General features: G+C 36.1%; 1 protein-coding gene across 1 annotated transcript in view; it reads left to right on the top strand.

Moving 5' to 3' along the window:
• Positions 1–14,041, top strand: part of FAF1 (Fas associated factor 1) — a 489,781-nt gene that overhangs the window by 209,114 nt on the left and 266,626 nt on the right. Inside the window, exon 6 of the mRNA XM_007164483.2 lies at positions 6,152–6,243. Within this exon, the coding sequence (XP_007164545.1) occupies positions 6,152–6,243 (92 nt within the window). The remainder of the gene's footprint in view (positions 1–6,151; positions 6,244–14,041) is intronic.

Here is a 14,041-nt window from a genome sequence, read left to right as displayed (position 1 = left end):
CATATGTGTAAGAGTGAGCATGACTGTTCCAATAAATCAGTATTTGTGGACACAGAAATTTACATTTTGTATAATTTCACATATCATGAAATACTCTTCTTTTGATTTGTTTTCAGACATTTAAAAATGTAAAAACCATGCTCAACTCACAGGCCATCCAGAAGCAGGCAATAGGCCGAATTTGTCACACAGGCCATAGTTGACTGATCCTTGCTGCTTTATGGCTGCCTAACTGAAACGTGGATTAAAAAATAAAAATAAGTGTTGACTGAGTAAATCAACAACTTTGGCAGAAGTAAAACACCAAAATGTATTGGTTTACATAGCTATATCATTTATTCGTTCATTTATTGAGAGACCTGTGGATGTGAATCAGCCTTACATGGCATTTTCGGTAGTTTGTGGAGAGAAAGGCAATCATGTTGAAAATGTTCTTAAAGCTGTGTGTTCTAATACAGCTGTCTCTCAGTAGCCATAGGAGATTGGTTCCAGGACCACGCCCCATACCAAAATCCATGGATGCTCAAGTCTCTTATATAAAATGGCATTTTACTTGCATATAACCTACACGTCCTCTGTATACTTTAAGTCATCTCTAAATTACTTATAATACCTAATACAATGTAAGTGCTATGTAAATAGTTGCTGATGTGCATCAAATTCAAGTTTTGCTTCTTGGAACTTTTGGAATTTTTCTTTTTCCGAGTATTTTCCATCCTTGTGTGTGGAACCCATGGATATGGAGGGCTGACTGTATTTGAACTTAGTCTTTGTTATCAATAATATTTTCAGTTACTTATTTCTATGTACTCTTCTCCCTAGGTGATTTCTGCTATTTCCATGCCATTAATTTTCTGATTGCTTCCAAATTTATATTTCCAGTTTATACTTCTATGAATTCACATATCCAAATTGGTAGTTCACTTTTATGCTTGCATACCTTATTGGCATCTTTAACTTAACATGTTTAAAATGGAACTCTTGATTTTCCTTCCCATGCCATTTCTCCACCAGTCTTCCCCTATAAATGGCAGAACTATATCACCACTGCTAAATCCAAAAATGTGGGCATTAATCTTTTCCCATTTGAAAAACACCTAATCCTCAGAAACTAACACAACATTGTAAATCAATTATACTTCAATAAAATAAATATTAATTAATTTATTAATTTATTGACCATGCTGTGCAGCTTGCGGGATCTTAGTTCCCCGACCAGGGATTGAACCTGTGCCATGGCAGTGAAAGAGCTGACTCCTAACCACTGGACTGCCAGGGAATTCCCCAATAAAATAAATTTTTAAAAAATTTCAAAAGCACCTAATCCTTTGGTAAGTCCTATAGCATCTATCTCCAAAATATATCTCAACTGTGGCCACTTTTCAGTATTTTTATTGCACTGCCTAATCCAGGCTATTAGCATATCTTGCCTGGAACAGTGTAATAGCTTCATTATTGTTTTTCCAGCTTTTTTCCTTGGGTTCTCCCAATGCATTCTCAACACAGGAGCCAGAATGAGCTTTTAAAAATATAAATCAAATTATATCACTCTCCTGGTAAAACATAACTTTTTATTGCACTTTGAATAAAATTCAAGCTACTCACCATGGTTTAAAAGGTATTGTATTATTTACCCTCTATTCATGTCTACAGCCTCATCTTCAGCCTTTCATACCCTCTCTTTCCATGCTGCAGCCATAGAAACCTCCTTTTAATTCTTCTAATAGGCTCAAGCTCTCTATAACTTTACCTGACAGATGCTGTTTAACTGCCTGGAGTGCTTTACCCCCAATTCTTCACATGTGTGGCTCTTTTTCATCTTTCAAGTCTCAGCTTAAAACGTTACTTTCTGTAACAGACCTCTGTATAAAATGGCTCCCATCCCAGCATTTCCCATCACAACACCATAAGTAGAGGGACCATGTCTGTTGCTTTCACCATTAGATATCCAATGCCTGGTATAACAGGCATCAAATAAATGTTTGTGGAATGACTGAATGACTTAAAGAAAGCATCCATTTATTTCATCATACCATATGTGGTTTGAGAAGGAAGGTTTAGCGGAAAATCTTTGGATGATGGCATGGCAAACTGACAATAATGGTCAAGTGGTAAGACCAAGCAGTTATCAGTAGTCCTCAAAGTAAAATAATGAAAGATGAAAAATGGTAAAAATAACTTTCCTGTGTGTATATGCATGTGGGTTTTTTTGTTTGTTTGCACGTTAACTCTTGAAAGGTAACATAGATCAATTTCAAAAGGACTTGCGTATACTTGACAAAAAGATTCAGAACTTCAGGTCTTCCTGGATGATTGTGAAGTTAAGATTAATTACCTACTACAGTGTCTTATTTTCAAACCATGGGTCATAAACCATTAGTGAGTTTTGAAGTTAATTGAGTGGGTTATAGCCAGTATTAAAAGAAATAAAGAAATAGGATAAAAGATGTCAGAGTGTATTGCAAATAACGAGTATTTCTTTTTATTTAAGAAATAACTGAGTCAAGAGTAAGTCCCAAAGCCTGTGAAGGAAGCCTGTGCCCTTAGTAAGATGGGCCCTCTCATGGAGGGGTCAAGAATGAGTTCATTATGTTCTATGCTTGGGTAAGATCAGCCCTTCCCAGGTGTCCCTACTTCCATCTGCAGGGTTAAAAGGGGTTCCTAGATATCAACTCCACCTTTCTTTCCAACACTTTCAGCCCTGACATTATTATTTGCTTTGATTCAACCAGAACCAATTTCATTATGCCTTTTCCTCCTGTTTATGCAAGTCACTGCAAGGAGTCTCAGATTCCCACTTCACTCCTCACTCAAACCTCCATAGTCTGTGCACAGCCCATATCTGTCTCTATTCTTTTTCCTTTACAGTGCTTGAAACCTTTTTGCTATGCCCTGTGGAACTATTCATCATTAACCAAATTCCTCTTATTGTCAACCTCTTCCCTGCACATTCTCTTCACCATCTACCTCTGACGGAAATCTGCCTTTCTGATCACATTGTTTTTCTGTAGGCTTCTCAGTGTTAATTGCTTTTCTCCAGTAGCCGTCATACCACTGGACTAACTGGTAAAACGTGTGTTCTCATTGTTCCTCATTTCCATTTCCAGTCCTTCCTCTCTAAAAAATCTTCAGCTTTGATTTTCATGTAAAAAAAAATTGTATCACCTACTTACTGAAGTCATCTTTCCTCATTTTCTGATGATTTTTAGTTTCTGGTTTATAATTGCTCTCTGTGTTAGTTCTTAGTAATATAGCCTTGTAAATGATTCTTCTAACATCTTGGCCTCTTAGTTCTTTGAACTTATTTTCTACAGTGATCTTTTTTTCCCGTCCTACATCAGCCATATCTTCCTGTGGTCTTGTCATTTAATTAAAACAATTCTTAAATACTAATTTCAAGCTTCCATTTTCTGCTAATCATCTCTCATCTTTCTAGCCCACTTCCTTTAGTATCCTAACCCTAACAATCCTTCAGCCTTATTCAGGCCTGTGATCATTACCTCTTTCATGTCCTCTCTTTCTTCCTTAGAGTGGGCAATATCCCATGGTCATTCATTATAATCACTTTCTTGCATGTAGCCTCAATTCTTGCTTCATGGATCTTGCTTGACAAAAATCCTTACCTTGGGTAAATACAACTCTGTCTATTCTGTGCCTCGCAGCTAAATGTGACTAGAGACAAACAAAATCATGCTGATTGGTGTATCTTTAAATTCACGACCATATTCTTTAGAGAGCCCCCTAATGTTGCTAGGCAGTGATAGCGTATTTACCTGGTTTATCCACACTCTCCTAAATGGCTATTTTACACTTATCTTTTCCTCAGACCTTTAAAACACCTCTCCCCTATTCTCACCCTCAGCTGATGACTTCATTTCCTATTTTGTTTCACTGATTAAATGAAGGAAATCACAAGAGAATTTCCACAAGCTTCCAACTTGGTCTCTGTTTACTTACCTGTGTCTTATACACATACTCTTCTTTTTCTCCTGTTACTCTAGATGGCATGTCCAATCTCCTATCTAACACCAAACCTCCATGTTTGCTTTGGATTACATTCTGTAGTCCCTCTGGCCTAAATCAAGGACTTCCTTCACTTTAATTCTTCCCTGCATCATCAGTTTTTCCGTCTAGTAGAGCGTTACCATTAACATTCAAACGTGATGTTATTTCTTCCATTTTTCTCTTGATCCCACCTCCCCTTCCAGCAGTAACTCCATTTCTCTAGTCCCTTTGATAACAAAACTTCCCCCAAAGAGTTGTCTATATTTGTTGTCTCTAATTCCTTTCCTCCCATTTCTCTTGAGCCCAGTCTAAGTAGGGACCTGCTAGTGGACTTGCCATTGTCGCTGCTGACCACATTACTAAATTCAGTGTCATGACTTTTAAGTGTCGTCTGTGTGCACTGTCAATTTTATATCTCTAATTTATATTTCTACCCTAGACCTGTTCCCTGAATTCCAGATGGATATATCTGACTGCTTTCTTGTCTTCTCCACTTGAATGTTTAATACACATTTCAAACTTACATGCCCAAAGTGGAGGTCTTCATTTGCAGTCTTCCCATTTCAGTTGATGGCAACTTTATCCTTCCATTTGTTGTCTAAAAGCTTTAGGATTATTATTGACTCATATCCAGTCTGTCAGGAAATCCTTTTGGTGTGATCTTCAAAATATATCCAGAATTCACCTATTTTGCATCACTTCTATTACCATCACACTGACATAAGCCATTATCATCCTTATCTTAGTATATTTTATTACTCTCCTCTGTGCTTCTGCCCTCCTTTGTCAACCTTTTCCCATCCATTTTCAACACAGCTGACAAAGAGATCCTTTTAAAATATGAATCCGATAATGTCACTCCAATAGCTTCTGATCTCATTCAGAGAAAAAGTCAAAGCCCTTACATTAGCTTAAATGTCTCAACACATTTCCTCTCACCTATCTCCTAGCATCACTGTTAACCTCTCTGACCTATTTCCTACCAGAACTCGTTTGGCTTCAGCTACATTGCACTCCTTGTTGTTCAGTAAGCATTTTGCACTGGCTATTGCCTTTGCCAGCCATATTCTTTTTCTATACATGTTCATGGTTTCTTTCCTCACCACTTTCAAGTTTTTACTCAAATGTCACATTCTCCAAGTGAGAACCACCCTGATAACCAAGTTTAAAATTACGTAATTCCCCAACCTCATATTCTTCACCCTCCCTTTTCTGCTTTATGTTTAGTCAAGAAAACTATCGCTTTCTAGTAGTCAACTATATGGATTACTTTGTTTATTCCTACTAAAATGTAAGCTCCAGAAGATCAGGGGTTTTAGACTATCATGTTCACTGCTATATCTTCAGTGTTTAGAATATTCCTGGCACAGAATTGGTGGCTCAATAAATATCTGTTGAGTAAATATTTTTGTCCTGGGTTATGATGTAAAGATGTAAAATGTGTTTCTTAATGTGTCTTGCTGTCCAGAAAAGTTTGAATTAGCAGGTATTTACCATCAAGTTGGGAGTTTGAAAGGTATGTAGGAGTTCTCCGGCAAATAAATTTGGTGAAATTTTGTGTGGTTATCAAGATAGTAGGTCAGAGGTAGCCCAAGAGTAGTTTATTCACCCCAGACAAAGTGCTTTAACAAAAAAAAAATATCTGGCCTAACAGTTAAGTGACCTGGGTAACACTTACAAGAGACCTCATCCAAGTCATTTCACCTCTTCGGCTGCAGCTCCTCATCTATAAAGTCTTTGGGTTGAGGTACTCTCTATGATCTTTTCTAGGTCTAATGATCTGTGAACACCTACATTGCTAATTTTTGCTGTAATGATCCTGAATGAAGTGGATATTAGTTACAAGGATATGCTTCTTCAATGAAGAAATTAATGATTCTCAACTGTGTTCTTATATATTTGTATCGTTTCATGAGCTAAAGAATTTGTATTTTATTTTAATATTCATATTTATGCTAACTTATGATATTTATGAGAGACAGATTTTTTGGGATTCAATAGTTCTTCTGTATTATTCTATTTAGGAAATTGTCAAAAGATGCAAAGTCAAACTACAATAGTGATAATGTTCTAAGAATTATAGGAAAAGATTAAAAATGCACAATCAATAGTTATTTTTTATTTGTTTTTATTTTTTGTTTTTCAGACGGTCTTAAAATCACTACACTTGCCAAAAAACAACAGTCTTTATGTTCTTACACCAGATTTGCCACCACCTTCATCATCTAGTCATGCTGGGTAAGGTGTTTACTTTTCCTGGGAATCTGAAACAAAAAGTTTGATTGTTAAGTTGCTTTACTGTATATAAATACCAAAATCAAATCAAATCAAATCAAAATCTTGTTGAAGCTTTAACTTACCAACAGCTATTAACTATATAAAGTTTCAAACTATTTGGTTTGGGTAGTTTATTTGTTTGATTTTAGTGATGGAATCTTTTTACAAAGAAAAGCTTTAGCAAAACTCTATTATGTAAAAAAGAGTCAAAAATGGCACTTCTCTGTTTGAAGGGGAAGAACTGGAGTTGGAGGGAAGAGATTGAGTAACTGGAACTCCAGTGTCTCCCATGGCTAAAGAAACAAAGCTTTGAGGAAGATTCTTGGGCTCTGCAGAATACAGCTTGAAAAACACGGATATAAAATTTTTATTAAGATTTTCTCTCTATCTGGAATAGAGGGTCTCATTCTTTTTTCAGTATTCACAGTGAAACTCAATACATTTATAGAATGATCAGATGATTTTAATGTTTAATTGTATGTTACATTATTGCCTGATGAAGCAACCTGATCGAAAGTGAATGATTAAGGTATTGATAGAGTAATAATTTTTATGAGTACAGTATCCTTCCAGAACTATGTTTAAGTTGTTCTTAGATTTTCACCATTTTTTGCACATTTTCTCTTTTTATTTAATGCAACTTGGTGTTCCTAAACTTCGAATATTGTCCAATTTTTCCCCACCACCTACCAAATACCTTTATTATTAATGTAGTAGAAGGAAAAAAGTTCTGTTTTTCTTTAGTACCCTACCCACAGAACACCTCTGGCCACCAGATGTGTGGGTCCCCACCACCACCACCACCACCACCACGAGGCAGTTCTTCATTCCCAGCTGGATGTTCTACAATTTAACTAAATTCTGATACTACCTACCTGGAGATAACATTAGATCTCACAGGTTCAGGGCTCAGTCCCACAAGACTGCCCCCATATCAGACCCAGTTGCAAGTCTGTGTTGTCACCTGTGCTTCTGACCAACTGGCTATAGATTGGAGGTTCCCACCCCTCCCTTCTGAGTTCGGCAATTTGTGAGAGAATGGCTCACAGAACTCAGAAAAATGCTCTACTTGCTATTACCAATTTATTATAAAGCGTATTTTAAAGAGTATAAATGAACAGCCAGATGAAGAGATACATAGGATAAGATCTGGAAGGGTCTCGAGCACATGAGTGCCTGTAATGTTTGGGGTCTGCCACCCTCCCAGGACATGAATGCATTCTTGTTTACCAACTTGGAAGCTCTCCAAAGCTCTTCAGCTAGGATTTTTTATGGAGGCTCACCACAGACGTATGATTGAGTCATTGGCTATTAGTAATTAACCCAACCTCCAGCTCCTCTCTCCTTCCTGGAGGCGGGGGTGCAGGCTAAAAGGTCCAGTCCTCTAATCATGAGCTTGGCTCCCCTGGCAACCAGCTTCTCTCTAGAGGGGTTTTCCCAACATCATCTGTTTAGCAAACCCAGGTGTGGTTGAAAGGGGCTCATTATGAATAACAAAAGAGACCTCTCTTTTTTCACCTTTATCACTCTTATCACTTAAAAAATTCCAAAGATTTTAGGAGCTCTAAGTGGGGAAGAAAACCAAATGTATATATCTTATAGATCATACCATCACAGGTGGATAGTAGCAAAAAGAAAATTAAATTTCACTTTACCAAAGTAGAAATCACTGAACTGAAAAAAGTTAAATCTAATATAATTGTATCTGATAGTCTGTTAAAGGTTTGTTTTAGGCTAAGAATTTAAAGATTTCTTGGGTTGCTCTTTATCTTCTATGTTCAGATCATATATTAATGGGAAGTTGTATTTGCATACTATTACAAACAGCCAAACAGTACTTGTAGTCCTCGTGTTTATAGTAATGTTGATATAAATACCAGATGAGATTATGGGTATGGGTTCTGTATCTAGTCGTGTAGGATATTATTTTTTAGGTTAGTTAACAGAGTGTAAGCACTGTCATCCAATATATAATCCACATAATTACAAGTAGGTAAGAGACATCATTGGTTATAATCTATTGCTTTCCAGTAACATGATTAAATGGATGTATCAAAATGTCTTCCTGGGCTAATGGAAATGTTCTTCATTGCCATGTGGCTGACCTTAGTTTAATTGCCACTTCCTCAGTCCCTAGGCAGGCAGGGGCCTATAGTGCTTCCGAAATACAGTGTTTATTGGAGAATGAGTACTTTATATAGCACTAAAGTAGTCTTCCCTAGTTGGCTTTATGGATTTTTAGCAAGTTACAGTAATGCTTTTTCGTGTTGGAACAACAAGAAAGACATAAAAATTCAAAGCCAAATAAAAGACACAAAGCACAGTGTATCTGGCTAGTGAGAGGAGGGGCATTAGAGCTTTCCTGCTGATGAAAAAGTTATATTAGGGCACATTTTATTAAAATCTAACTAAAAAGTCAAGGTGTGTTTCTTTTAGGTGTGTTAATATATCTTTCTATAAAACTAGAGATTATTTTTCTTTTTTTGTGTGTGATGTATATCTTAAATTCTGATTTCATGAGAGACAATTTAAAAAAACAAAATCCATACAGAATTTTAAAAGCTAATGGTAATAATTATTTTTAACTTCTGATTTTCATTTTGTGTTTTATCAAATAAAAATAATTTTTGACATCTTAACTATATAATAGAGTCCAAAAGTAATTTAGTATTGAGTTGTAAAGCACATCATATTATCAAATATGGGAGACATAAAAATTCTCTGCACTAAACTCCATAATGAATCAAATTGATTTGTTTTTGTAAAATTTTGTTATAATTGGTGGATTCATACAAATCTTATTATAATTTGCAACCTAATTTATAATCTAAAAGGGAGAAAATAAAAGGTAATTCTGATTCTTAGTATTATATTTGAGAATTGGCAAATGAATAGAAGAGATCTGAAATTGGTAGAGAAAAATAGGAAGGATTCTTCTAACACCTTGGCCTCTTAGTTCCTTGAACTTATTTTCTACAATGATCTTTTTTCCCATCCTACGTCAGCCATATCTTCCTGTGGTCTTGTCATTTAATTAAAACAATTCTTAAATACTAATTTCAAGCTTCCATTTTCTGCTAATCATCTCTCATCTTTCTAGCCCACTTCCTTTAGTATCCTAACCCTAACAATCCTTCAGCCTTATTCAGGCCTCCAATCCATTGTTTCTACCATCTTTTTGTGATCATTACCTCTTTCATGTCCTCTCTTTCTTCCTTAGAGTGGGCAATATCCCATGGTCATTCATTATAATCACTTTCTTGCATGTAGCCTCAATTCTTGCTTCATGGATCTTGCTTGACAAAAATCCTTACCTTGGGTAAATACAACTCTGTCTATTCTGTGCCTCGCAGCTAAATGTGACTAGAGACAAACAAAATCATGCTGATTGGTGTATCTTTAAATTCACGACCATATTCTTTAGAGAGCCCCCTAATGTTGCTAGGCAGTGATAGCGTATTTACCTGGTTTATCCACACTCTCCTAAATGGCTATTTTACACTTATCTTTTCCTCAGACCTTTAAAACACCTCTCCCCTATTCTCACCCTCAGCTGATGACTTCATTTCCTATTTTGTTTCACTGATTAAATGAAGGAAATCACAAGAGAATTTCCACAAGCTTCCAACTTGGTCTCTGTTTACTTACCTGTGTCTTATACACATACTCTTCTTTTTCTCCTGTTACTCTAGATGGCATGTCCAATCTCCTATCTAACGCCAAACCTCCATGTTTGCTTTGGATTACATTCTGTATTCCCTCTGGCCTAAATCAAGGACTTCCTTCACTTTAATTCTTCCCTGCATCATCAGTTTTTCCGTCTAGTAGAGCGTTACCATTAACATTCAAACGTGATGTTATTTCTTCCATTTTTCTCTTGATCCCACCTCCCCTTCCAGCAGTAACTCCATTTCTCTAGTCCCTTTGATAACAAAACTTCCCCCAAAGAGTTGTCTATATTTGTTGTCTCTAATTCCTTTCCTCCCATTTCTCTTGAGCCCAGTCTAAGTAGGGACCTGCTAGTGGACTTGCCATTGTCACTGATGACGACATTACTAAGTTCAGTGTTATGGCTTTTAAGTGTCGTCTGTGTGCACTGTTAATTTTATATCTCTAATTTATATTTCTACCCTAGACCTGTTCCCTGAATTGTCTTCTCTTCACCTCAGATTTGGGATTTTTTTGAAAGGTATATTTTATTTAGGTGGTTGGTTTGATATTTAATTGGTTTTATTCTTTTATTTCTCTGACACAAGTCAGTGGATGTTGGAAGACTAAGGGGAACTGCATAATAAACTGCCTGTTAATTGCAGTGCAGAACTATGACGAGGTCCTGTCGCTGGATTCCACCATTCCAATTCCAATGCAATGGCAAATATTAGGTTCTTTCTTTATAGAGTATCAGTCTTCTCTCAATGGACTAGACAACACTGGTATTATAGACAACACTGGTATTATAGTATCACTCCTAAACAAAATTTATTATGACCAAATCAGAAAAGTAATATGATTATAATCTATCTCGTCATATAAAAGATAACAAGACCTAGAGAGAAAAATCCTGGATTACACTCCCAGCTTGGTTAGGGTCTTAGATTTTTCATATATAAAATAGGAAGCATTGATTTTAGTTGCCAGGGTGGTTGTAAAAATTCATTAAGCAGGAGAGGTACATTATATGTGAAATCACAAATTACAAAGCATGATTATTACAATTATTTATGCTAGTAAATACCAATAGTAATCTTTTTCATTCAACCCTCACTTGATTTTTATAACAACTCTACAAGATTACAGGCTGATTTTGATATCTCTAATTTATAAATTAGCAAATTGAGGTGTTTAGAAAGAGTTTTGTGGATTGTTCAAGGTCATCAGTGAATACTTCTGATACTGAAATCTCCATCTGACCCTCCATCTACTATAGCTTCCAGTTTCTTGACAGAAATATATAAAGCTTTATTCCAAAGATGCCTTCTTTTTTGGAAGCTGTTCTCTATAATGAGATTTTTTTTAAAATATCTTGTAATTTGTCATTATATACTTGTTGAAGGGCATTTATATACATTATTTCACTTATTGTAGTTCTCAAGAATATTAATGAAATTTCGGTGTGTGAATGAACTTTTAGTTACCGTACACTATTAGTCAATTAGTACAATGTAGATATAAAATAACATGCTTTTAAATTGTTTACTGACAAACAATATTATTCTCAAGGTTTGGTGAGAGCTATATCTTAAACCATGTCTTATAAATTTTTTTTTTCTTAACTTGATTTTACTGCCACTAGGGGGTGCCTGTTAATTGAGTCTTATTTTGTATTTACATTTTTTTTTTAAAGCTAAGAGCAGCAAAATTACCATATAAGTGTCTATAACTGAATTATATTTAGAATTATTTTAAAGTAAGTAATGTTTTTCAGAAAACAGAATTTCAGGCTTTTTGAGAATTTAAGAGCAAACTCTTTAATCGTAATCTTTATAACCGTTGAAAAGCATTTAAAAACTTTTTAAATAAATCAGATTTCACTAATTAATTCAAAGGTGATGCAGTACCCCTATGGCACAACTTCAGATTATACTGTAAATCATAGTAAAATCAGAAGGGATGGGGACTGTTAATTATACCTGTTTCATATTATTATAGGAAAGATTCAGTCTATCAAAGATTTACCTACTAGATGAAAACAAGCTCTGTCCTGTGGGAGCTTATAACCTATTTATTAAGGTATATATAAGCTTATATATGTGTGTATATATATATATATATATATATATATATAAAATTTATTTATTTATTTATTTTTGGCGGTGCTGGGTCTTCGTTCCTGGTGCAGGCTTTCTCTAGTTGCAGTCAGCAGGGGCTACTCTTCGTTGCGGTGCGCAGGCTTCTCATTGCGGTGGCTTCTCTTGCTGTGGAGCACAGGCTCTAAGCATGCAGGCTCAGTAGTTGTGGCTCATGGGCTTAGTTTCTCCATGGCATGTGGGATCTTCCTGGTCCAGGGCTTGAACCCGTGTCCCCTGCATTGGCATGCGGATTCTTAACCACTGTGCCACCAGGGAAGTCCCCTTAATTCATCTCTTTAAAGAAAATTTCCAACACTGTTTTGGTGTTCTGTGTGCCACTCAGGTTGATTCATCCAGTAGTCACCTCTTTTCTTCATCTGCTCTAAAAGTTGGTGTTCCCCAGAGTTCTGTTTTCAGCAGTCCCTCTTACTGTACATTCTCCCTGACGTCTTCTCTCAATACTTCAATTTCCAAAAACATATATAGTTGACAAGTCTCTATTTATAAACACCTGTTTCCTACTTGCCAATGGAGCTTTTCACTGGTGTGTGTCCCATATGTAATTCAGTCACATGTCTAGAACTGAGACAATCCTGAAAAATATGTACGCCTATATTTTTTGTCTCAAATGTACAATGGTACAAAATATTGCAGTGTATTCCAAGTAGTATGGTAATTATTTAAAAGGTCATCAGTTTGGTATATAAGTAATTAATGCATTTATTAAGATCATTTTTGGTAGGAAGATGAGAATAAGAACCAGGTTGTAGTAGATTTTAATGGATAAGTGAGAAATGAGGGATTAGAGTTACTGTTATTTTCAGAAAATTCAACTCTGAAGGGAGAGAGAAGTTGAGGGAGGAGTAGGGTCAAGAGACTGAAGAATTATTAGAATTATGAGGAGGAAGAGACAGCAAATAGGGAAAAATTGAAAAAGTGAAACCAAAAAGGGCTGGTGGACAAAAAGAGTATGGGAGTATCTTAACTTAAGCTGCAATGACAAAATACCATAAACTAGGTGACAAACAATAGACATTTATTTCTCACAGTTGTTGAGGCTGAAAAGCCCAATCAGGGTTCCTGTGAGATTTGGTTTCTAGTAAGAGCTCTCTTCCTGGCTTGCAGACAGCTGCCTTCTCACTGTGTCCTCATATGGGGGGTTGGGGGTAGGGGGGAAGGAGGGAGGGAAAGGAAGTTGGGGAAGGGAAGTAGAGGAGGCAGGGAGCAAGCAAGTACTGGAGTCCTCTTGTCTCTCTTCCTCTTCTTATAAAGACACCAATCCTATTGGATTAGGGCCCCACCCTTATGACTTCATTTAATCTTAATTACTTCCTAAAGACTGTTTGCAAATACAGCCATATTGGGGGTTAGGGCTTCAATATAGGATTTCTAGGGTTGGGGGATGCAGTTCAGTCTATAGCAGGGAGGCAGGGTGGAGTCCAGGGGTTAAGTGTTGAAGTTAGCTGGCAGGTTTAGTGACAGAAAAGGTAGAAGAATAGAAGATTGGAGCAAATGGAGAACATTTCTGGATTCTGGATTTCAGTGCTGTTAAGTAATAGTTGTTGAAAAGTATAAATTATAGATAATACTGCAGTAGAAGATAGGTAATAGTTACAAGAATAAGGATGTTAAATATGAAGTTAAAGTATTTGGTAAGTGATAGTGACACAACAGTTATCATTTATGAAGACAGGCTTTTTGCCAAGCCCTTTATATATATTATCTGATTAAATCCTCACAATAAATCATAGATGGGTGTTCTTTGTCACATTTTGCAGATGGGTAAACTGAATTAGGGGTAGTGGTTAGGTGATGGCAGAGAGAGAGTAGTTATTGAGAGCTTGTTTAGGTTCTTATTTGAAGAAAGCTAGAGCTACTGATTAAATTAGTCTATATTAGAAAAATATAAACCTAGGTATAAATGTTATAACTTAAGGTGATAAACACTGAAGAAAAATAACCTGCATGCT

The sequence above is a fragment of the Balaenoptera acutorostrata genome, chromosome 1 (genome assembly GCF_949987535.1).
Source record: "Balaenoptera acutorostrata chromosome 1, mBalAcu1.1, whole genome shotgun sequence".
NCBI lineage: Eukaryota > Metazoa > Chordata > Mammalia > Artiodactyla > Balaenopteridae > Balaenoptera > Balaenoptera acutorostrata.
Note: the sequence above shows the minus strand (reverse complement) of the source record. Positions and strands in the feature narration are given on the sequence as shown.